This window comes from Barbatula barbatula (assembly GCF_947034865.1).
Source record: "Barbatula barbatula genome assembly, chromosome: 5".
NCBI lineage: Eukaryota > Metazoa > Chordata > Actinopteri > Cypriniformes > Nemacheilidae > Barbatula > Barbatula barbatula.
Genome location: NC_136769.1, coordinates 2397240 through 2423894, shown reverse-complemented (window position 1 = coordinate 2423894; position 26655 = coordinate 2397240). Strand labels below are relative to the sequence as shown.

The following is a 26655-nucleotide window of genomic DNA, read 5'->3' as shown; positions in this document are numbered from 1 at the left end:
ATAGTTTGATAAAGTGTAGTCATTCAGTGTTCAGTTCTCTAGATAATAGTTATGCACATTTAATATTGTTTTCTCTTCAGACCTGATGATAGATCTCAGATTTTTAAAGGAATCCGCATCTGCGAGATAACTTTCTAAAGTGAGTTTATACATCTGTGTGGAACTTTAATCATATTCTTTTATCTATTTACTAATTTTACACATTTTGAAACATTTTTTTTTTCATTTTTAAGAATTAATTTTTATTACTGTTGTTTAATCTTTGTTGTGTTGTCTTCTCAAGTAGATAGAGTTTGAGTATTCAATGGTTTGTATCTAAAGTCTTAACGTCATGAGACGATGTTGTGAAGAGGTAATCTGTCTTTGTTTGGTGTAATAACACTTTATCAGTCAGTTTATTCAATGAATTTATTTTATTCTGTCGTTTTTCATCTCCTGCTTGCTATTATTTCCCTCAATCTCTGAATCCGACTATAAAGAAAACAGTGATTATAAAAAACATACAATAACCTTTAACAACAATAATTGAATAAAATGTTCACATAATTATCTCGTATTGTTCAATTGAATTCAGTTTGATCTATAAAGCCCTTTCAATTATAGACGAATAAATAAAATAAAGATGCATGTTATTAAAATACGTGGTGTTATTGTCATTTTTTCTATATGCGATGTACATTGATGAAACCTTTAATATTAAGAAGAAACATTGAATGACTTTTGTAACATTCTACAAGCATCATTTTCATCAGGAGCCCTTCAGTCCTGCTACTGAGGTTTAACCCGGTTTAGCTTCAGTGGTCAACACACAAATACGATTAACACAGATGGAAAAATGACACTTCTGAGAGCCTGAAGAAAGCTCATGAACACGACCTGAACTGATGTGCGTGAGGTAGAAATACAGAAGTAATGTTGCAAAACTCATAACCTGTAGTGAAAATGTAACTCACAGCACCAATCTGATAACATTTGACCATTAGCAAGTCAACCCATCTCAAATCCACCATTGCAATTTTATATTCACAAAGTGATGGTGTGAGATGATTTCAAAAGTCTATTATCTCATCGTTCATCGCGCTTTGTGATTCAAGTCGTGTTATTTTGTGTCTGCAGCAGAGATCTCATTTCCAATGATTCATTGTTTGTGTTCTGCTCCGGTCCGTTGGGTAACATTTGATGACAAACTTCTTCATTCTGTGTTGAAAACATGCATTTGAAACTATAACCACAATGTCTGCTTTGAATATCTTAAAGGAAATTTCTTTATCTTGTTATTTTTGAGATTGATAACAAATCATAATACGTCACAACATCATATAGATTCAAGATATGATGGGATAGTTACCGGCACATGCTGGTTCTCATTGGCTGGATCAGAACCGGTCTCATTCTTTCAATGGGATTATTAACAAAGATTCATGTTAATACTTTAACAAATTGTCTCTTAGAAATATAAACTATTTATTACTAACCTGATGACACAGATGTTGATTTTTAAAGTCTGCGTGTGGAGAGAAAATATATTTAGTTTATATATTTAGTAATTTAATCTCAGTTAAAACAGATCTGAATGTGACAGACTGAGTCTGATGAAGTTCTTGCTAATACATCAGCGAATACAACCGATCTTATACTCACAGGGTTCAAAGATGACCAACATGAGCACAGAACATGCGAAGACGCATTCACAGGGGAAGACAACCATCCTCAGATCCCCCACAGCTCGATCTCCAGTGACTGAGGATTCAAAGAACTGGGTTTTCATGTTGGGATTATTTTCACTTGCCGCTTTTACTCATGCACATAACTGATCAAACATGTAATAATGATCTATAGTGTTTCATCTGGAGATACTTTACATTTAAATGATAGTTTCAACGCTATGAGTATTTCTAGCTCCTCACTGATATAGTTTGAGTACAGAAGAGTAAGTGGATGATGAACACTGTGTGTCAAACACTTTTCATAACTCACTTTTTTTCTGTATCAGTTCTGCCATCAGTGCAATAGAGTCCACAGACACAACACCAACAGATCCAATAAGACACACATTACGTCTAAAAGGAAGATCTGTATGCAAGATGAAACCGTTACATACATTTATTTCTTCTAATTTATAATACTAGTTTTAAAAAAAGTGCTGAATGTGAAACACAAAATTACAGTTCTTTTGCATTAGACAGACAGATAAAGGGCTCTGTATACATATACATACATTTTCTAAAAAGTGTAATATCTTTGTCAATTACCACACACATTTATATAAAATTGTTATTTCCCTTCTCTTTCTTAGAACTTGCTGTGGCCATTGTAGTATTTTGGTCTTAAAAGTGTATTTCCTCCATGATCCCACATGACTGAATCCCAATGGTTTATAAAGTTGACTTACCTTGACTAGCAGCGCCAAAAGCATAATAGAGGAAGATGAGCTGCAGTGGAGGCAGAGCATCATGTCCAATATCAGACACAAAGTCTAATATAGCACGCACATGGCCATCCTGATTTATAATCATTTCAGCCAATACTATAGCAAATACATGCAGAATAAAAGGTTTTATTAAATTGAACGGTTTCATGACATTTCATAACAGAAGAGAAGAAGTTATAATAATTATTTTCTGTAAGAGCCATTACTAATCATTTAGTTCTAAAATCATAAATGACACGAGATGTGTCAAAGACGTCCAAACAAATCCTGCCAATGATGAAGTGAACGCTGCATCATGAAAACAATCATACTTACAGAAAATGATATTGATGATGCAAATGAGAATCATTATTCCAAAGAGGATTGTTATCAGGACTCTGTCAGACTCGGAATAATTGAGACTTTTTTCCCGAAAAGACTGAAAAAGAACTGAAGAAAAAAACCAAAACATAAATCAGCATCTGCACAATATGCAGTGAAAGTGGAATAACTAGTCTTTGAGGAGTCAACACCATGAAGTATTTTCTCTTATAAACCGGCTTGTTGACAAACACATTATAACCAATCACGTCACACCGCTGACTGGAGGGATAAGAGCTGTGAGCCGGTGTGAGTGAGCGGCGGCAGCATCCACGTCTACTAAAATGCAAGGGACTTACATTCAAGCTACTTTAGATCACAAAGGAATTATTTTCACAGGAAATTCATTTAGTTTTAAGTGGTAAGATTATTGACTACAGGGGGACTTTAATAAAGAAGCTAAAATTCTCCGTTAGTTCTCCATAGAGCTTAAAGGCAACGCAGGTGTGAAATGACACAACATTAAAAACTATGACTTGGGTTCATTTACAGCTTAGAACTGAACTGAATGAACTGCTTTCATAAACTGCTCAGATGATAAACCACTGAAGTACTCACCCTCAGTAACTCCCCAGAACAAAAAGGCAAAGAACATTATAAGGTTTGGTGCAGAGACAACACACATTTGATAAAACAGGGCTGTTCCTTTAGAGAGAAACAAAGACATAATAAAAACCCCATTCATTGTTTATGTTAATATGCTCGATGAAGATGTGAACAGTTTCTTTAAAAAAAAATTACTTGCATCTTGTGAGCTGCGCCATAAGACAAATAGCACAACAGAAGAAACACAGGCAGAAATACAGAGAAATAACACAAAGATGTGTATAACAGAGAAACCTGTAAAAAACATTAAGTTATGTTAGTAACTGTTCACAAGGAATATTGTGTCATTATTGTCTCTGTACAAGAGCTGTTTCATTCATAAGAGAACTGTACAATACACTTAGATTGATTTAAGGGATATTTCACTAATGCATGATAAATAACGAAGGTCTTCTGACGCGAATTTGTTTAAGATTAATATCCATATTTGACTATAGACTGCATTGTTCTTCAAGAAGAATATCATATTAGTTTAGGATGCCTTGAGAGTGAGTAAAACATGGGAAATGTTTAAATCAGTTGCATATCGGTTTAAGAGCCAGAAAGGTGTTAACCATCAACTCCCTCACCATCACACCCAATCCCATCATTGCTGGACACATTTAATCAGTTGTTGTGTTTGATTTAAGCACCGGGGCTCTTCAACGATTTACATAGGTAAAGAAAAAAGCTTAATAAAACAACACACAAAACCATCTGAACCTCGCCAGCAAGACATCAGAACATCTGCAGAACGAGACATGACCCAGTCTAACATGACAGCTATAGCGCCACCAGCTGTGTGCTGTGGGTACTCATACGCTCTACTAGTGTAGATGAGCGGACATTTATTAGGTGACCAATCTGATCATTCAGGAGAGTTTGGGTGTAAATGTGTATAAATGTGTGTCTGGTGTTAATTCATCAGTGTAATGTAAAATGATGCTTCAGTGTTACAGCAGACGTCACCTGCAGATGGCGCTGTTCCTCTGAGTCAAACACCTGCAGATCATCTTCAACATAATTAAGTGTATTCTTGTGAGATTATCATTACCTTCATTATTATTTTAATGATATTTTGTAAATTACTACTTTGTACTTTATTGTAATTAATTATTTGACATTCATAAAGCTTACCTGACTTATTTAGTTCTCAGTGCCTCACTTTATATTAAGTGTTGTTTTTCAGTCTTTAATCTTGAACAATAAACGTTGTGAATGAAGAACATTGCCTCTCTCACCGGTCATTCAGTGTTAGAGATAATCCAACATGTCACTGTCGGTCTTAACCCTAGACATGCTATTCTGCCACAAGTAACTTTCTCATGTATTTCTTTTTAAAACAAAATATTTGCACTTATTTAAAATGTATTAGCCTACCTATTTCTACTTAATAAAATAAACTGTGCAGTACATTTGATCTTAATTGATAAATGAAGGTTTACTGACCTTTTGATGTTTGCTATCTATTCAGATACACTGTTAGACCTTTCCAGACACTTCTACAGTCCAATACTGGAAACATTGTTTTGCTGGCTACTTACTGTAATGTACAGTGGGTACGGAAAGTATTCAGACCCCTTACATTTTTCACTCTTTGTTATATTGCAGCCATTTGCTAAAATCATTTAAGTTCATTTGTTTCTAATTAACGTACACAGCAGCCAATTTTGACTGAAAAACACAGAATTGTTAACATTGCAGATTTATAAATAAAATAAATATCACATGGTCCTGAGTATTCAAAGGAACTGCCTGAAGAGCTCAGAGACAGAATTGTGGCAAGGCACAGATCTGGCCAAGGTTACATTTCTGCTACACTTAAGGTTCCTAAGAGCACAGTGGCCTCCATAATCCTTAAATGGAAGACGTTTGGGACGACCAGAACCCTTCCTAGAGCTCAACTGAGCTATCGGGGGAGAAGAGCCTTGGCGAGAGAGGTTAAGAAGAACCCAAGATCATAGTGGCTGAGCTCCAGAGATGCAGTCGGAAGATGAGAGAAAGTTGTAGAAAGTCAACCATCACTGCAGCCCTCTACCAGTCAGGCTTTATGGCAGAGTGGCTCGACTGAGACCTCTCCTAAGTGCAAGACACATGAAAGCCTGCATGGAGTTTGCTAAAAAACAAGATGGTGAGAAATAAGATTCTCTGGTCTGATGAGACCATTTAGTGGAACTTTTTGGCCTTAATTCTAAGCGGTATGTGTGGAGAAAACCAGGCACTGTTCATCACCTGTCCAATACAGTTCCAACAGTGAAGCGTGGTGGCAGCATCATGCTGTTGGGGGGTTTCAGCTGCAGGGACAGGACGACTTGTTGCAATCAAGGGAAATATGAATGCGGCCAAGTACATGGATATCTTGGACAAAAACCTTATCCAAAGTGCTCAAGACCTCAGACTGGGCCGAAGGTTCAACTTCCAACAAGACAATGACCCTAAGCACACAGCTAAAATAAGGAGTGTCTTCACAACAACTCTGGAGAGACCTGAAAATGGCTGTCCACCAACATTTACAATCCAACCTGACAGAACTGGAGAGGATCTGCAAGGAGGAATGGCAGAGGATCCCCAAATCCAGGTGAAAAAAACTTGTTGCATCTTTCCCCAAAAGACTCATGGCTGTATTCGATCAACAGGGTGCTTCTACTAAATACTGAGCAAAGGGTCTGAATACTCAGAACCATGTGATATTTCAGTTTTTCTTTTAATAAATCTGCAAAAATGTCAACAATTCTGTGTTTTTTCTTTCAATATGGGCTGCTGTGTGTAAATTAATGAGAAAAAGTTTTACTTAAATGATTTTAGCAAATGGCTGCAATATAACAGAGTGAAAAATTTAAGGGGGTCTGAATACTTTTACAAAGGATTGCAGTTCTTGAAACAAAGTTACTTGTGGGACCACCAAACCAGACGAAACACAAATCAGAGCTCCATCATGGAAGCCCTCAGCACACAGCCGGTGAGTCCCATAAATCTAGTACTCCTCGACCGGCCTTAGAGAAACAGTGTAGAGAAACAAGCCGATCGACTTACAAATCGATGGCATAAACAGGGAGCGAGACCTAAAGGCACTCGAGACATCAGACTGTTACGAAGCGCAGCTGAGCCAAGGACTCTGATAGTGGGTGACTCCATAATCAGAAACATTAGTAGCAGGGATACAACTACGTGCTGCCTTCCACAAGCAACAACTTCTGATGTAAACAGGGAACTTCAGAACATTCTGATGAAACATAAGACTGCAAATCGACTCATCATTCATGTGGGGAAAAATGATATTCAGTCAGAACTTCTTAAGAAGGACTTCGATGAACTCTTTGAAACACTAAAAAGACTGAATGTTCAAACATTCATCAGTGGACCACTCCCAGCAAGAAGAACAAACAGGTTTTCATGTTTGCTTGGGCTTAATACATAGCTGCAAAAAAACTGCAAAATAACTTTTAAATTGAACTTTATTGACAACTTCAATATTTTCTGGATTCAGAGGCAACTCTTTCAACAAAATGGCCACCAGCCAAACAAACTGGGTTCAAGAGTGCTTAAGGACAATATCTACTTCTACCTCAGTCATCCTTCTGCCAATCCACTCAACCAGAATAGCACACACACACCTGAACACAGTATGAATGACCACATGTCTTCACCTCAGCACCTGGTTGGACATGCAGCTGACACGTCACACAATGATAACACCACTCAGTTCATGGACACCAGCTCACCTTCGCCCTCCTCCTGTGAGAACTCTTCGGCCTCTGCCACAAGGCCATGGCCCACATCCTCCTCCATCTGCCCGAGGTCAACCAAAAACAACTAATACCAGCTCTAAGTGATATGTGTCGGGTCCCCGTTATGATAACAGTAACTTTTTTAAATGTTTACAGAACAAGCGGGAATCCAGTGTGCCTGTATCTTTTTCTATTGCTGTGCTATCACATGACAGAAAGTCTAAGGCCTTCAATAGTCGTACATCAAACCAGACTAATCTGGTGCCCATTGCATGTCAAACCAAGATTGCTATGGGGGCAAAAAGCAAGACTGTTAAGTTAGCACTTTTAAACAACCGCTCACTTAAAAACAAATCACTTCTAGTCAACGACTTAATAACCACATACAACCTGGATTTGATGTTTCTAAATGAAACCTGGCTAGAAAGCAGCTGCAGTGCAACAGTCCTCAATGAAGCATCCCCTCCTTACTTTACTTTTATGAGTGTCTGCAGATCAGTTAGGAGAGGTGGGGGAGTAGCTGCTCTTTTTAAAGATGTCTATCAATGTAAGCAAATATCATTTGGAAATTACACGTCTTTTGAATATCTGGGTATTGTGCTAAAAGGTGCTCCTCGCATTTTACTAATCACTATTTACAGGCCTCCGAAATACTCTTCATCCTTTGCTGAGGACTTTACAGAACTGTTATCAACAATTTCCTCAGAGTTTGACTGTTTTTCTATTGCCAGAGATTTTGCCGACTCTGGCTGGGCGGACGCGGACGCGAGCCGACTCTGGCTGGGCGGACGCGGACGCGAGCCGACTCTGGCTGGGCGGACGCGGACGCGAGCCGACTCTGGCTGGGCGGACGCGGACGCGAGCCGACTCTGGCTGGGCGGACGCGGACGCGAGCCGACTCTGGCTGGGCGGACGCGGACGCGAGCCGACTCTGGCTGGGCGGACGCGGACTCTGGCTGGGCGGACGCGGACTCTGGCTGGAGTTGACTCAGTGGCGCCGGGCTGGCGGCCATCTCGTGCAGTGGCGCCGGACTGGCGGCCATCTCGTGCAGTGGCGCCGGACTGGCGGCCATCTCGTGCAGTGGCGCCGGACTGGCGGCCATCTCGTGCAGTGGCGCCGGGTTGGCGGCCATCTCGTGCAGTGGTGCTGGGTTGGCGGCCATCTCGTGCAGTGGCGCTGCTGCCAACTGCGCTTGACACTGATAACCCCCCCCAAAAACGTTATTTGGGGTTTCAACCCTGTCCTCTGCCTCTCCCACAGTAAAGGGCGAGCCGCTTATCCGGAGTGCAAGGTCAATATATTGACCTAAAGTCCATTGAGGAGTGTTGTCAAGCATAAGGTATTCCACCATGTCCTTAAACCCATAGCGGAACATGTCCTTCAGTACCGCCTCCTTCTCGTCCACCTCATGGCAGAGCTCACAAAACTCCTCAACATACTCCTCTATCGGGCGGTTACCTTGGCTGAGGCGGAAAAGACGGATAACAGGATGCATTGAAGATGTTGCTGCTGGATCTCGGGTCTTCTGTCATGAACTGCTCCGAGACTTAAATGTGAGATCCAATAGCAGCTTTATTTAGAGGGCAATCCAACGGCGTAATCCAGATAACAGGCAAGGGTCATACACAGACAGGCAGTCCACACAAAGAAACAAACAAAACAAAGAAACAAACAAAACAGGCAGGGACCAGAGGCAAAAGCGTAAACGGGGAACAAGGCACAAAATCCAAAAAAACTGATGACAAGAAACCAGGGAAACGCTCGGAATTGCAGTGTAAACAAAACAAGACTTCGCAAAGAATGGTGTGTGGAAGTGATATATATATGTGTATGTAAATTATATGCATGTGTGTGTGAAATCAGTGCTGATGAGTCCGGGTAGTGAGTTATGGGAAATGTAGTTTGTGAGTGAATGATAAGTTTGATGTGGAGTGCCCTCTGGTGGTTCTCAAGGGCACTCCAACTGGTGACCGTTACACCGAGCTAGGTCTTATATGGGTCTCTTATGGGCCACAGGGCTACTTTATTTGTATATACTGTATAGTTTGTATGGGTTAAATTATTTTACCCTAAATCCATAAATCCAAACATTTCTCTCATTAAAATCCTAAAGGTATTTAATGAATCAAAACCAGTAGTGCATGCTTTTAAGCAAAGTTTGTTTTCTTTTGAATCATACATACATCATTCATGCATAAAATATAAATTCAAACTTTATAAAACACATGTACATTTAGAACTTTAAAAAAACATATGTACATTTACAACTTTGTGTATTATAATCTAAACCTTTAATACAATTTACGGGAAAAAAAACTGTGCAGCTCCTCAGTCCTTGTCCCTCTCTCTCCCAACAGCCCTGTGAAAAGACAATAATTACTCAACCATCATACCACTTTTCACAGTTAAAACAAGGGCTGTCAGGTTAGCATGGCGCCAAACATCAAGATTTAAAATTAGAGTCTTTTACCCATCTTGTTCTCCATGTGCCCTTGCAGAACGATTTGTTTGCATGATAACTATGAAATAATGTTTTAATTTGATGTATTGTTAAAAGTTGTTAAAGCCTTTTTGTTTATTATTGACAGAGATCTGTCCCAAGCTGCTTTATACACTAGCGTATACTAGCTTCTCTGCTATGAGCCCTTTGATCTAATTATTATAACGCTAATCTTCCTCGATCGTGAGCACACCGCATGGTGCCAAACTTGTAGTTCAAGTATAAGCTTTTTCGTGTCTTGAACTATTAGATGGTGTTGGGAACAAAGGCATAATTTACAGCATTATCGTATAGCATTGGCGCCAGAAATAAGAAAAATATGACGCAATATTGTCTTAATTCTATCATGACAAGAATCAAAACTACGTTTTTGAACCATAATGAAACAGTATTTTCATACTTAAAGAGTATATACATTGTGTATATATATTTTTTTGTTTTAACTTGTAATTCTTACCTTCTATAAACTGCAGGCAAAAGAACAGCCAAGACTGTGCACGTGCAGGAAAATGTTGGCGGCGCGATTCAAATACTTATAGAGGGATGGGAATTGGGAATACTTTTAGGAAATCTCACCGGATCTTTCTGGGGCTGCATCTCGCGGTACTTTGATGACATACGCCAATAGTTCTGCGCAGTGAAGACCATTCTTTTTTTTATTCAAATATAAATGTTGGGTACATTATGCAAATACATACAAAAATCATCAAAAAATCATTAACAACTATAAAGGTTTGTCTCCTCGAAATGTACATTTGTGGATACTAAATTTGGCTAGAAAAAGAATCAAATTAATTAAATAATACTCCTTGTGAAAAGACATAACTGTAGCCCATTTTAAACCCATGCACACATTTCCCATGAATTACCCAACTCGAAACCACATGGGGAGCCATCCTGGGTTCACCCATGCAGGTCCTATCTAGGTCACCCAAGTGGACCCCAGATAAGATGCCCATTTTGAGCCCATGCCCAGTCTGCACCCCTGTAGCCCATTTACAACCCATGTGGGCCCCACATACACGTGTTTGCTGGCATTGCTCCTGTGAAAGTCAGGAAGAGTGGTAGACAAAAAGCACCTTGGAGAAACTCAACAGCAGTGCAAAATGTGAAAAGACAATGCAGAAAAGCAGAGCGGTTGTGGCGGAAGACAAAACTTGTAGTCCATTATAACATCTACAAAGACACCATCCATGCTTTCAATATGGAACTAGGCAAAGCTAGGCAGACTTTCTTTCTTTTCTCAAATATCATAAACAGCAACTTAAACAACACCCGGACTCTTTTTGCTACTGTAGAAAGACTGACAAACCCCCCAAGCCAGATAACAAGTGCAGTGAGTTTGCTTCTTTCTTCTCTGATAAAATCAATAACATTAGAAAGTTGATCAGCACATCCTTGAGTAGCGCTGGGGTCAGACAGATCACACCACAACCTGAAAAAGTAGTTACAATGTCTGATTTTGAAGAAATTGATGGCAAAAATTTGGAAGAAATCGTTCAACACCTTATAATATCAACCTGCGCCCTTGACGCACTTCCCACGTCTTTTTTCAAAAGTGTGTTAAACTGTTTAGAAGCAGATCTCCTAGATGTGGTAAATACCTCGCTTCTTTCTGGAAGTTTCCCAAACTCCCTGAAAACTGCTGTTGTCAAACCCCTCCTGAAAAAGAGCAATCTGGATAAGACCATATTACACAACTATAGACCGATCTCAAATCTTCCCTTCATAGGTAAGATCATTGAAAAAGTTGTCTTCAACAAGATAGCAGATAATCTCAAACGGATACTTTGACAATTTTTAATCTGGGTTCCGCCCACATCACAGCACAGAGACAGCGCTCATTAAGATAGTAAACGACACTAGTTTAAGTACTGATTCAGGCAAATTATCTGTGCTGGTCCTACTTGACCTTTAGTGCTGCATTTGCCACTGTCTGTCAAGAACTGTGTAGGAGAACCCAAGTGCAGGCAGCAAAACGGGGACGGAGGGGTTAACAAGGGATTTATTCACAAACAGGAACAAAACAAAAGCCCACAATGGGGTAAAAGAACATACAAGAATTGAAGGAGGACTTAACTAACAAACACTAGGACTGAAATGAACTCACAAAGACTAGAAAAAACTTAAAGGTATCTTTCACGACAAGGTTTCTAAGACAATAGACCAGGCTTCTATAACGGGGTTACAAGTACAACGAACGAGCACAAGACAATAGACAAGAGGGTATTATATATAGGGAGACTAACAAAGGAGATAACGATGGGCAGGAGTGGGTAATGCTACACAGGAGGAAAGCTATACTAGAAACGAGAGGGGCGGGGCCAAATGACGAGACAGGAGAGAACGCATATTATGTCCTGATTGACCATAATATGTTCCTCTCCAGATAAAACACGTGGGTCTGTCATGATTCTGCCCCTAGACCAGAAAATCAAGACAAGAGCAGGCAGAATCATGACACGGTCGATCACAACATACTTATAGACAGGCTGGAAAACTGGGTGGGGGTATCTGGGATACTCCTAAAATGGTTCAGGTCATACCTAGAAGCAAGAGGTTATTATGTGAGTATAGGTGACCATAAGTCTGAGTGGACATTCATGATGTAACGGGTATATTATTTTGAATATGTTTTTTTTAGGGTACTCTTATTTTGGCGAGTGGTCTATTTTTTCTTTGGCGCGTGCTGTAAATGCAGCGGAGAGAGACGAAGAAGTGCGTGTGTTTTGTGAGTGTGACTGACACAGAAGAGAGTGCCGTGTGAAGCTTGCTTTGGGTGTTTTAAAAGACGTGTGTTTATCAGGACAAGGTTATATATTTTTTATTTATTATGATCTTGTTTAAGGATGTTGAACAATAATAACAGAAATGTAATATAATAACATAATAACAAAAAGGGCAGTCGTGGCCTAATGGTTAGAGAGTCGGACTCGTGACCAGAAAGTTGCCAGTTGGATCCTCAGGGCCGGCAGGTAACGACTGAGGTGCCCTTGAGCAAGGCACCTTACCCCTACTTGCTCCCCGGGCGCTGCAGTGATAGCTGCCCACTGCTCCGGGTGTACGTGTGTTCACCACTTGCTGTGCGTGTGTTCACTACTCTCTGGATGGGTTAAATGCAGAGGGCAAATTTCAGGTATGGTTCTCCATAACTGACAAATAGGTCACTTTCACTCACTTTCACTTATGTTTAATGTGAAAGGGACGCTTTATTAAATAGGCCTACCTGTACTGTAGCTAATGTAATGAAGTCACATTCACAAACTAAGAAAAATTGTTTGTATTAAATAAGCAATATATTAATACAATTTTATTAAACTGTTCAAACAACATGCCACTTCTATTAACAAAGAATACATTTAAACAAAGAACATTTGCAAAAAAAGTGCACTTACACATTCCAGTCAGCTCTTAATGTTTCACATTATTAGGTAGGAAGCCTATTTAAGATTATAACCGTTTTCTGTAAACAACTAAAGTTATTGTGTCTGACAAAGACAAAGAAAGATTTGAATGTTTTAACCAAACACAACTTCTGTAAAACAAAGAATACATTTGAAACAAAAAACAATTGCTAGGAAAAGTGCACGTACAAGTTAAAACACTTTAATGTCCAATCAAAAACGTGCAAAAAAGCTTTAAAAGGTGACGATGATAGGCAACTTGACCTTCATTGTGAGGGTAGGTTTGCATTCAAAAAAACAATCTGCCTAACTTTTGTTAGGACTCTTTTTCTGAAATAATCTGGCCTGTTTTTGAAAACACTCTCTCTGAGGGCACAGATGTAGCTACTATGCACAGTCTCCTTTTCATAATAGCAATTAACCCTTCATATACAGCTTTCCTTGCTTTCCACCAGGCCAGTGGGTCTTCTGCTCTTGGAATCAGTGTTTCTGCAAGATACCCTCTCATTTCTGCCACTGCAGCAGATGTTGAGTTTGTGATGCTGACTGCATCAGCCACTCTTTCATCAAAATCCTCCCATATTGAAGATTGATGTTCGGATACAGGATGAGCTGGACCAGAAGAGGTCCCCTCAGCTTGAGCTTGCCCATCTGTACTGGACAATACCCTTGCAGCAGCAGCACTTACATTTTTGGAAGCTTCTTCTGCTGCTGCAGTATCATGAAAGGCCCTTTGTTTAAATCTGGGATCAAGCAGGGTAGCCTCAGAAAGCAGACGAAAATGCTCTATATTGTGAAAGCGATGTTGCATGTCCTCAGCCAGTGAGTCCATCACTGCAATAACTGGGGCATGTTTAGACCCAGCACCCCGCAATCGCTGGACAATTTTTTGCAATCCCCTTGCCATCAAAATTACCTTGGATGCAGTCACATATCTGTTCAAAGTAAAAGGACACAAGAACCAATTAAAATCAAATAAGTTATTATGAAAAATATAAAGCAGTATAAAGGAGGTTGGTGAAAACATGACACTTACACAATATTATACTTAAAATATATCAGCAGTTCAACCAGTTAATTTAATTTGTAAATACCTTTCAGCACTCATTTCAACAGTGACTTCTTCAAAGGGCTGTAAAAGCTCACACACATCTTTGATGATGTCCCACTCATCAAGTGTCAGGGTTGGAAGACAGGGGTTGACCAGTGCAAGGGTAGCAATGATTGGTTCTTTCTGCTGCAAAAATCTTTTTAGCATGTAATAGGTGGAGTTCCACCTTGTTATTACATCCTGCTTGAGCCTCAGCTCTTCAATGCCCATTTGATTTTGTGTTGCCTTTAATCTTTCAGTTGCAACAGTGCTTCTGTGGAAATATTCAACCACATGTTTCACTTTTGCCACTGTCTCCTGGATGTGTTTCAAACTTTCCCTTACAATAAGATTTAAAGTGTGGGCAAAGCATGGGAGGTGCTTCCATTCATTTTTCCGGATAGCTGCTTTTACATTGCTTGCATTGTCAGTGACACAAGCAGCAACTTTGTTTGTGATTCCCCACTCATCACAAATCTTTTTTAGCTCACATGCCAGGTTGTCAGCAGTATGTTTGTCTGTGAATGAGAAGCAGTCTAGAAGAAATGATGAAAGTGAAAAATCTTCATCAATAAAATGACAAGTGACTGCCATAAAACTTGTTGTTGTTCTCGATGTCCAGCAATCAGTGGTCAGACAAAGGGCTGAAGCTTTGCTGACTTTCCCTTGCACATCTTCTTCGATTTTGCTGTAGAGTTGTGGCAGCAGAGTGTTTGAAATTGTCTTTCTGTTCGGTAAAATGTATGATGGATCAAGTGCCTTTAAGAGTCTCTTAAATCCCACATCATCAACAACTGAAAAAGGTTGCAGGTCTAGGGCAATCATTTTAACCAAGTCCTCATCCACTTTGCTTTGTCTGATAGGGCCAATAGGTGTTGGCACAAAGCTTGTAAGACGGCTTCGTCTTGCTGTTTGTGCACTGGTGCCAGTTCCAGATGTTGATGGAGTAGAAGTAAAAGAGAGAGCAGCTGTACTACCTGTGGCTGGTGTAGCTTCTGCAGAAACCTCTTGTCTCACATGTTCAAGCAATGCAGTTGGATGCTTTTTTTGCAGATGTCTCCGAAAATTTGACGTTGATCCTCCATGGCCTGACAAAATGACATTACAAAGCTTACATTTTGCTTTTTGAGGTCCAGTTTCATCAAAATGAAGCCAGACATTGCTTCTTTTTCTGGAGCTCATCTTTTAGCTGCTCTTTTTCCCTGTCTGTCTTTGTTGTAACCTTTGGGATGAGAGGTGTTAAAAGGAGGTAACCCTTCCCTCAAGTAGCTGTACAGTATACAACTGTATGGGGGAAGGGGTAGTTCATGCCCTTTGACTTTTGAGGTTACACAAAGTTTACCTTGGCAGAGTCTTAGCATATTAATAAGCCCTTTGCCTATATAATAGTTTGCTTTATATTCCTTTTAACGTTTATACTTAAAAATATTTTAAGAATAAAATGTAATAATGTAAAAAAAAACAAAGTGTGTACAAAAATGTTTATTGTGCTTTTTCAAATACACCAAAATAGAATAACATACAAAACATATACTATTCATAAGAAACTACATTTGCAGCATAAAAACATTAACAGGGAACACACTTTATAATTGTCAGAACTATTTGTATTTTATTTATATCTTGATGTGGCTTAAATGCATTAATATTGTGCATTTTTGCTTTAAAATTACTTTAAAGATTGAAAACAATTCCTAGGCTATCAGTTTGTAAAACTAAACTACACATTCATTTATTTCATGTTGAATCCATGGTATTTTCATGAACATATCTTATTTTATTTTTAAACAAGATGTTACAAATCTAAACGTTATCATGCACGGGAACGACACAAGCGGATTGAATCGTTCATGCAGAGAATCTTGAGTCACAAAATCGAATCGGTTGCATTGCATTGGCTTTCCGGTCATCAACCGAGAGCCGTGTGTCTTTCGGACACGTCCAATTTGTGAATAATATACATGTTGAACCGGTTCAGCGCTAGTGAGTTGATAAACTGTGGCTGCGCATGCGTGCGTGTGAAAACTAGCAGGCTTCTCTCACTCTGAAGTTAAACACTTTATTGGAATTGAGAAAAAACAATGTATGAACACAATAAGCACGGGTGACGAAGACGAGCGGGGCAATCTGACAAAACGTACGTTTAATTAATAACAAATCAATAACAGATTATTCACTTTATAATGTCCGCTTGCATATTACTGCCTTGTCTGTATCTGTGTGCATTATTTGCCAAACTTAAATGTGATAAACGGATCATGATGATGTTTTAAGTGATGATAATTAATGACTTAAAGTGTCTTCATTAAATGTTCAGCAAAATGTATTTTCATCTCGACTGAACGTCGTTACGTTCTGGCGTAAATCAACCGATGAGACGGTTTTTTGAGCCGGTTCATTGAAACGAACTGTCCGAAAGAACCGGTTCGTGGAAAAGAGCCGGACTTCCCATCACTAATTGAGATTGCTGTAGTAACTAGTACACAGTACGCACTTAATGAAGAGACATAACTTTTTCCGCTGAATCCAGAGTGAAGATTGTTTTTGCCCTGCCATTCAAGTGGCATCTCAGTTTGATTCATCTGCAAGTTGATTTTCTTTTTGAGACCGTTTATTTGTGAAACAGTTTAGACAAAAGTGAGTGTATTTTTGAACTTGCACACTTCAATAAGGGATCTTCAGTTTATTGCAACGCACCCCACGTCCAGACAACGCACTCTAATTCATCGTTCTACGAACTGTTCTCTTTTATTTTTTTAGTGGCTGAACTGATAAACGGTGAACGGTGAGTAAACCTTTAAAGGTGTTATTCAGGTGGGAAATTTGATGGTATGTTTATGTTTGTTGCTTTCAAATGTGATTGTTTGAAGGTGATCTTTTGAAAAAACGATAGTTTGAGGGTATACAAATTGACTCATTGATAATTATCTTGTTTTGAAGTTCTATAAGGGATTTGTTATACCACAAGACGAAGTTTACAACTTCAGTGTTGAAAGTGTGGGTGTGAATTCAAAAGACAACACAAAGACTGTAAATGACTTTATTTTATTCTTTATTTAGACCTAACCAATCATAAGAAAAATAATTCTAAAAGAATACATTTGTTTTAATTGTTTTTTTTTTGCACTTATTTACAGTGTATCTTTTCATTGAGAGCTGCTGGGGGGTGGGGAAGTCTTGCTTACTTTATTAGATCTGGGGAGGGAGGAGCATAACACATTGTGTTCTAACATATGCAATTTCTCTTCAGGAAGCCACTGTGTGACATTATCATACCTGAAGCCTACCCTTGTCAATCTTTAGATTTCGCAGACAATAAAGTAAGAAACCACATACACACATTAGTGTGTAACGAGGCTAAAACGTTTGGGGAACGAGGACCAAGATCCTTTCGTTGTCCAAACTCCCAGAGCAGTCATAGTTCATTTTCCCCACATGACGGGCTAAATTCCCCGTTACAATGACATGCGGAGTCCCTCAAGGCTCATTTCTTGCGCCTCTCCTATTCAACCTGTACATGCTCCCAATGAGCCAAATAATGAGAAATAACCAAATTGCTTACCACAGCTATGCAGACGACACACAGATATACTTAGCCCTATCGCCTAACGATTACAGCCCCATTGACTCCCTGCTCAAATGCATTGATGAAATAAATAGTTGGATGTGCCAAAACTTTCTTCAGTTAAACAAAGACAAAACTGAAGTCATTGCGTTTGGAAATAAAGATGACGTTCTCAAGGTGAACGTGTACCTTCACTCTAAAGGTCAAACAACAAAAAATCAAATCAGGAATCTCGGTGTGTCTCTAGAGTCAGACCTTAGCTTCAGTAGTCATGTCAAAGCAATAACTAAATCAGCATACTATCATCTGAAAAATATTGCAAGAATTAGATGATTTGTTTCCAGTCAAGACTTAGAGAAACTAGTGCATGCTTTCATCACTAGCAGGGTGGATTATTGAAATGGCCTCCCCAAAAAGACCATAAGACAGATGCAGCTCATACAGAACGCTGCGGCAAGGATTCTGAGCAGAACCAGAAAATATGATCATATCACACCAGTCCTCAGGTCTTTACACTGGCTACCAGTTACATATAGGATAGACTTTAAAGTTTTATTACTGGTATATAAATCGTTCAATGGCCTAGGACCTCAATACATTGCAGATATGCTCATTGAATACAGACCCAAAAGAACACTCAGGTCATTAGGATCGCATCAGCTAGAAATACCAAGGGTTCTCTCCAAGCAAGTAGAGTCTGCATTTAGCTATTATGCGAGCCGCAGCTGGAACCAGCTTCCAGAAGAGATCAGATGTGCTCCCACAGTAGTCACATTCAAATCCAGACTCAAAACACATCTGTTTAACTTTGCATTTGATTAATGTGCCACTGTGCCTCCGACTGTTTGTGCTGTACTTTATTTTATTTATTATCTATTCGAAACTATATTTTATTTAATTTTTATTCTTGACTGGTTTATTTTTATTTTTCTTATTTCTTCACTGTTTTATCAAATGGATATTTTTTATTTCTTCTATGTAAAGCATTTTGGATTACCATTGTGTATGAAATGTGCTATACAAATAAACTTGCCTTGCCTTCATTTGCTCCTAATGTCATTCTTTTTTAACCACACACTCTACAAAATACTTGAATTTCAGATATGTGACATTCTTTACAGCAAGGGACAGTTCATGTCAATCATCTGGTTTTAAACTAACAATTTCCTTAACGTCATGTGATTTACTGGAAACAGAGAGCATACCTCTGTAGGTTGAGCAAGAGTATTCTTTTAGCACGTAGACATTAAATCTGCTCTCTGTTAACAATGAACATTTAATTGATTTTTTTAGAGGAACAATATCGCCATAAAGTCTAACGTGTCTATATTGCTGGTAAGGAGACAAAGAGCCTTTTTAACAGATGTCACTTTATCATAAAATTCAAATAGAATTTTGCAACATGTAGTGATTCTGTGGCACTACTCATTCATCTCTGTGATATCCATCAATTGTAAAAACAGTAGTGTAGTCAATTTTCAGTTCTTCACAGACCAGATAAACGAGTTTAACAAAATAATATTCTATGTTGTACATTTTTTGAAGATCAACCGATTATTGTCCAGCACAACATGTCACTTCTGAGAGCCTGAAGAAAGCTCATGAACACGACCTGAACTGATGTGTGTGAGGTAGAAATACAGAAGTAATGCTGTAAAACTCATAACCTGTAGTGAAAATGTAAATTCACAGCAGCAATCTGATAACATTTGACCATTATCAAGTCAACCCATCTCAAATCCGCCATTGCAATTTTATATTCACAATGTGATGGTGTGAGATGATTTCAAAAGTCTATTATCTCATCGTTCATCGCGCTTTGTGATTCAAGTCGTGTTATTTTGTGTCTGCAGCAGAGATCTCATTTCCAATGATTCATTGTTTGTGTTCTGCCTCTGTCCGTTGGGTAACATTTGATGACAAACTTCTTCATTCTGTGTTGAAAACATGCATTTGAAACTATATCCACAATGTCTGCTTTGAATATCTTAAAGGAAATTTCTTTATCTTGTTATTTTTGAGATTGATAACAAATCATAATACGGCACAAGATTATATTACAGGATAGTTACCGGCACATGATGGTTCTGGTTTGATTCATTGGCTGGATCAGAACCGGTCTCATTCTTTCAATGGGATTATTAACAAAGATTCATGTTAATACTTTAACAAATTGTCTCTTAGAAATATAAACTGTTTATTACTAACCTGATGACACAGATGTTGATTTTTAAAGTCTGCGTGTGGAGAGAAAATATATTTAGTTTATATATTTAGTCATTTAATCTCAGTTAAAACAGATCTGAATGTGACAGACTGAGTCTGATGAAGTTCTTGCTAATACATCAGCGAATACAACCGATCTTATACTCACAGGGTTCAAAGATGACCAACATGAGCACAGAACATGCGAAGACGCATTCACAGGGGAAGACAACCATCCTCAGATCCCCCACAGCTCGATCTCCAGTGACTGAGGATTCAAAGAACTGGGTTTTCATGTTGGGATTATTTTCACTTGCCGCTTTTACTCATGCACATAACTGATCAAACATGTAATAATGATCTATAGTGTTTCATCTGGAGATACTTTACATTTAAATGATAGTTTCAACGCTATGAGTATTTCTAGCTCCTCGCTGATATAGTTTGAGTACAGAAGAGTAAGTGGATGATGAACACTGTGTGTCAAACACTTTTCATAACTCACTTTTTTTCTGTATCAGTTCTGCCATCAGTGCAATAGAGTCCACAGACACAACACCAACAGATCCAATAAGACACACATTACGTCTAAAAGGAAGATCTGTATGCAAGATGAAACCGTTACATACATTTATTTCTTCTAATGTATAATACTAGTTTTAAAAATAGTTTTATCACCGTAATCCCCTATTTTTTAATTATTAAAACTGTACCCAGATCTCCAAATGAGTGTTTCAGAACGACGATTCCCCAGAGTATTTGTAGAAATGCAGCTACACAAGTCCAGCCAAAGCAATCTACAAATGAATGAAACAGAACACGTATAAGCTTTACAATAAACTGCTTTTATTTGCTAAATTAATTCAAATTAAACCTTTGTATTTTGTGTATAGATTGTTTTGTATTGAGCACCACTGTACCTTTTTCTTTTTCCAGTGCAATGAGGTAAGAATATACCATGATAAAAGTCACAACTATCATGAAAACTAACCACGCACCTCTCCTGGCTGAGCGTAAACCTAAACACGGGAGAACGTTTTCATTTCTAAGTGTTCATAACAGAGTTTATAGCTTTGATAAAGAGTTTAGAAAACACTTACACTTCATATTGTTTAGACACGCGTCCTTCCAATTGTATCTCGCCAATGTTAGGAACAGTGGAAAAACTCCGATATAAAAAAGTGCTGAATGTGAAACACAAAATTACAGTTCTTTTGCATTAGACAGACAGATAAAGGGCTCTGTATACATATACATACATTTATAAAAAGTGTCTTTATCAATATCTTTATCAATTACCACACACACGTTACCACACACATTTATATAACATTTTTATTTCCCTTATCTTTCTTAGAACTTGCTTTGGCCATTGTAGTATTTTGGTCTTAAAAGTGTATTTCCTCCATAATCCCACATGACTGAATCCCAATGGTTTATAAAGTTGACTTACCTTGACTAGCAGCGCCAAAAGCATAATAGAGGAAGATGAGCTGCAGTGGAGGCAGAGCATCATGTCCAATATCAGACACAAAGTCTAATATAGCACGCACATGGCCATCCTGATTTATAATCATTTCAGCCAATACTATAGCAAATACATGCAGAATAAAAGGTTTTAGTAAATTGAATGGTTTCATGACATTTCATTACAGAAGAGAAGAAGTTATAATAATTTTTTTCTGTAAGAGCCATTACTAATCATTTAGCTCTAAAATCATAAATGACACGAGATGTGTCAAAGACGTCCAAACAAATCCTGCCAATGATGAAGTGAACGCAGCATCATGAAAACAATCATACTTACAGAAAATGATATTGATGATGCAAATGAGAATCATTATTCCAAAGAGGATTGTTATCAGGACTCTGTCAGACTCTGAATAATTGAGACTTTTTTCCCGAAAAGACTGAAAGAGAACTGAAGAAAAAAACCAAAACATAAATCAGCATCTGCACAATATGCAGTGAAAGTGGAATAACTAGTCTTTGAGGAGTCAACATCATGAAGTATTTTCTCTTATAAACCGGCTTGTTGACAAACACATTATAACCAATCACGTCACACCGCTGACTGGAGGGATAAGAGCTGTGAGCCGGTGTGAGTGAGCGGCGACAGCATCCACGTCTACTAAAATGCAAGAGACTTACATTCAAGCTACTTTAGATCACAAAGACATTATTTTCACAGGAAATTCATTTAGTTTTAAGTGATAAGATTATTGACTACAGGGGGACTTTAATAAAGAAGCTAAAATTCTCCGTTAGTTCTCCATAGAGCTTAAAGGCAACGCAGGTGTAAAATGACTCGAGGGTGAGGAAGCAAAGCAGAAATACATTCAACTGTGAACATTGCAAAACATTAAAAAGTGTTTTAGTGTCATAATGCTGCAGTGGTTTTGCATTCATAAACATCTGTGGCACAATACCTACCTGAATAAATAATATTGGTAAAGAGGGAATATTCCAGATGAATACTGCAGTGCAACGCCGTTTTGCGATTGCCTGTAAAATGAATCAGAACATAAACATTTATTGAATATTTACAATGTTGTTTTCAGGTAAGACAGAGGTTCCCAAAATAAATGTAAGACAACGTTAACATGCATCTGTGATGCCTTAATGTCCTTAAAACAACAACAACTTTTAAAGGGATATGCAGAAGATGAATGTTTGTTTTGCTTGAACAAACATTTAACGTTTACATTTATTAAAGATTATTTTCCAAATACTGTCTTGAAATAAACAAACCTGGAAAACGCTCTGAATGTGGAGATGCCCACAACAGCAGAAGAATCCTCAGGGCACAGTGAGCACAGCACACAACCGTCTCACTCAGAAAGCCTCAAGAAAACATAAAAGACTATTACAACCATGATCATATCAAAGCGATGTGAACAAATAAGAAGTCCCATGAAGATGAACGTGTTTACTTGATCCCAAACTATGACTTGGGTTCATTTACAGCTTAGAACTGAACTGAATGAACTGCTCAGATGATAAACCACTGAAGTACTCACCCTCAGTAACTCCCCAGAACAAAAAGGCAAAGAACATTATAAGGTTTGGTGCAGAGACAACACACATTTGAAAAAACAGGGCTGTTCCTTTAGAGAGAAACAAAGACATAATAAAAACGCCATTCATTGTTTATGTTAATATGCTCGATGAAGATGTGAACAGTTTCTTTAAAAAAAACTTACTTGCATCTTGTGAGCTGCGCCATAAGACAAATAGCACAACAGAAGAAACACAGGCAGAAATACAGAGAAATAACACAAAGATGTGTATAACAGAGAAACCTGTAAAAAAACATTTAGTTATGTTAGTAACTGTTCACAAGAAATATTGTGTCATTATTGTCTCTGTACAAGAGCTGTTTCATTCATAAGAGAACTGTACAATACACTTAGATTGATTTAAGGGATATTTCACTACTGCATGATAACAGAACGACTCGACACGGCTCTGTGGTCTTAACAAAGGTCTTCTGACGCGAAGGGTAGGTAAAGAAAACAGCTTAATAAAACAAAGGTGTCATTATAACTAATATCATCTTACAAATATTGCATGTAGAAGATGTTGAGAAAATATAAACATAAAATGTTAAACGATACAAATATTTCATTACATTTTAGCAGATGCTTCTATTTGTGTTTTTTTGGACCTACCCAGTTGTTGAAGTTCTACAGTTGTGTTGGCCGAAAGTCGCCCAGCAAACACTAGACACATGTAAACTCCTTTATCTTCGGTTCTGATGCTCCTCAGTTTGAGAGAGAAGTTTCCTCTGTGGATTTCATCGGTGAAGAACTCAACTCTGTCTCTGTATCGCTCATCTGATGATTCTAATAGAGTTGTGCTTTTTGGGTACGTCAGTACAAAGACGTCCCCATCTCCGTCGGTTTTCTTCCATGAAACCTCGAGGTCTTCAGGTAGGATGTGAGAGTCCACAGAGCAGTTCAGAGCCACGTCCTCACCCACAAATGCAGATATGTTGTGTGCTGATCTTGTTACTATCAAACGCTCTTGGAAATAATATTTAAATACCAAAGTATATATTACAATTGAGTAAGTTGTTTTGTTGAAAAGATTTCGGAAAAGACTGTTTTATGACTCACCAACTGCTTTTATTTCGACCAGAGCTTCATCAGAATCCACATCACTGTAGACTTTACATCTGTAAAAACCTTTATCTTCAACTCTCACATCTCTCAACAGGAGGGAGAAATTTCCATGTTGAATGTTCTCGCTGAAGAAGTCAGCTCTGTTCTGAAAATCTTTAAATTGGGCCTCTGATATACTCTTACCGGAATGAAACACGTGCACTAATGTATTTGAGTCTGTTCTTATCCAAACCACCTTCAGTGTGTCAGCTGCTAAAGGTTTGTCAACAGAACAGGGCAAAACCACTGAACCTCCAAGAGGAACGACCAGAGGATCTGACGGACCTTTAACAATAAACCCTAAAGCATTCAACGAAAGAGAGAAAGATTAAGTAAAGGCCGTAATGTTCTTTCTTTCATTACCTTTTCATTGAATTGTTGTTAAAAGTCAGCTTTTTATATCACATTACCACACAGAAAATGATTTTTACTGCTCGGATTAACCTAACTTACTAAAGTTAAATCAACACAACTTTTAGAACATTTGGTCACAACATGATGTGACATTAACATTTATGTTTAGTCACATAACTGAATCAATTCAGGTTGGGACAACATAAAGGAGTTGTGTCCTGTAAACATAAAATACTTACAATCGGGCCGAGGACTTACATTTCCCAGCATGCTTTGCGTATAAATGCATTTTGAGAGTTGGTTTCTTAAATAAGTGTTATTTTATGGATTTCCCAGGAATAAGAAACACTTTTTAGTGTTTAATGTTCATTAATCCTTAGTTTTGAAGAGTTTTTTATATTTTGAGTTTTGTGGTTACCATTGTTCAGAAACGCATTGGCCTTGGTCAGGTATTGGGTGAGTTTCTGTTGGGTTCTCTTAACTCATTATCTTCTTAATGTCTGATTTATGTTAAACATGTATAAGATATTCTTGAGTGCCTTCGTTAAATAACCCAATCGTAAAAAATGATATGGGGTTCACGTCAAATAAACAAGTTAGCATCATTGAATTTCATCAAGTTAATGATGTAAAACAAAAACAATAAACTTGATCTGACTCCACTAAGCAACATTACATTAACTTGATGTAAGTATCTTAAGTTTGAAATAGATAATGTTATCTATTAATGTTAGCTATGTGGGACCTGTTGACGCAAAAAGGTTCATTAAGTTGAACATATATATTCTTTTGAGTGTATAACACGTTGCTTCAAAGCAGCATAACGTTTAAAGTTGATGCCTTCGCCAGATGCTTTCATCCTATGTTCTTTACAATACAGTTGTGTTCGACTTTGACTTTATCATTTTAAGATGAACCCAGAGATAAACATTGAACATCAGATCAGATCCAGTAAAAAACATGACGATAACAAGAAATGATCTCAACTCTAAAGTACAGTAGTACATGTGGTAAAGAAAATCGGTTCTGGATGAGTTGGAACAGTTTCGAGTTAGTGAGCAGTGCAAGCATTCGAGAAAACAAAGAAATGTCACGACTGGTGTCATCATAAGGCTATAAAAGTAAAGTGAAATTTTGAATATCTAACCATAATTTGTGTCTCGTATAATGAGTGGATAACACTTACCGCTAGAGATCATCAGCAAAACTGGCCCAAAAATGCATTTGTGTAGCTGCATGTTCAAACATAACATCGTCCGGAACAATAGCTAAATCAAACTCTCCTCCGTTCTTTACACACCTGGACTAGTTTTCACTTTCACTTCACAAAGAAAGAAAGAAACTTTGTGTAAATCACTTCCTTGTATACCTACACAACCTGTGCCACATATGCAGCTCGGACTGAAGACAAGATTCAGTGACAGATCCAGTCTAAATGATAATACATAAAGCATGATACAATTTCAAACCGAAAGGGATTATGTATCCAGCAAAACCAGTTTGCCTGTAAATAAACTTGTTGCATATGTTTACATGATATGCAGACTTAAAACAGAGTTGTGACACTCGCATGTCATTGAGGGTTCCAAATATAGCATTGAAGCCAATTCATTTCACTGTTTCTCGAACACGTTTGCAGGGAAGTTTATAATATACATCTCTTTTAAACTGGTGTTTTATGGTTAGGTTGTTTTTCAAACAAAATATAGTTTTCCTCCATAAAAATGGCTTTTCTGCGTATGTGTGGTTGAATGATTTTCTGTAAAGACTGCTGGTTAAATAAAATGGATTATTTCTTGATAAATTACTAAATTAGCAACTACATCATAGAAGCATAAGAAACAGATGAATGCTTGCCTACTCTTAATGTGTTGCACATTGTGCATCCTTCCAAGTCAAGTCAAGCACAAAATTGTCTCTCTAACACTCATCAAACAACTGTTATTATAAAAGTGATCAACATAGTAATCCGTGGATATATTGTGTTGGTATTAAGTGACATTTGTTGCAAAAACAGCAGCTTTCTCTCGCTTTAACTCTTGAATTTGCCCCATACTGTATATAGTGCACTTTTTCGGGTGTCCGCCATTTTGTAGTGTTGTCCGAATTCTGAGTGAACAACTCATTCCCTACATTCGTTGGGAACTTTTTACCCACAATGCCTTCTGATTTTGAGTGAACATCCGATGTCCACTCGTTCGCTCACTATTTCCCATGATACAGCGCGACGCAACCGTCTGATTAGAATCGGAAACGTTTGTACTTTGTT

At 38.1% G+C, this 26655-nt stretch overlaps 1 protein-coding gene across 2 annotated transcripts; it reads right to left on the bottom strand.

Moving 5' to 3' along the window:
* Window positions 1–593: 593 nt before the first annotated feature.
* On the bottom strand, window positions 594–25934 carry LOC306893857 (uncharacterized protein). 2 transcript variants are annotated; one of them, XM_079455943.1, is made up of 17 exons: window positions 25573–25777; window positions 23988–24332; window positions 23541–23894; window positions 23073–23171; window positions 22890–22976; window positions 22621–22713; window positions 22303–22374; window positions 21677–21790; window positions 21323–21457; window positions 20970–21053; window positions 20790–20888; window positions 20583–20666; window positions 20375–20470; window positions 20039–20137; window positions 19873–19901; window positions 19737–19790; window positions 594–1197 (listed from the first exon to the last, which is right to left on the bottom strand). In XM_079455943.1, the coding sequence occupies exons 1-17, from the start codon at window positions 25637–25639 to the stop codon at window positions 1090–1092; spliced, it is 2019 nt and encodes a 672-aa protein (XP_079312069.1). In that variant the 5' UTR covers window positions 25640–25777; the 3' UTR covers window positions 594–1089. The 2 variants fall into 2 exon arrangements, with proteins under 2 accessions (XP_079312069.1, XP_079312070.1); XM_079455944.1 differs by lacking the exon at window positions 594–1197 and adding an exon at window positions 18605–19598 and having other exon boundaries at window positions 25573–25934.
* Between the last annotated feature and the right edge of the window lie 721 nt (window positions 25935–26655).

Bases quoted from the DNA above. Each gene is read 5' to 3' on its own strand.
- LOC306893857 (XM_079455944.1), bottom strand. From the start codon at position 25,639: ATGTTATGTTTGAACATGCAGCTACACAAATGCATTTTTGGGCCAGTT. The intron at 24,333-25,572 runs GTAAGTGTTATC...TGAATGCTTTAG, and splicing joins TTTGCTGATGATCTCTAGCG to GGTTTATTGTTAAAGGTCCG. The intron at 21,458-21,676 runs GTAAGTATGATT...TATTTGCTATAG, and splicing joins CATCATCAATATCATTTTCT to TATTGGCTGAAATGATTATA.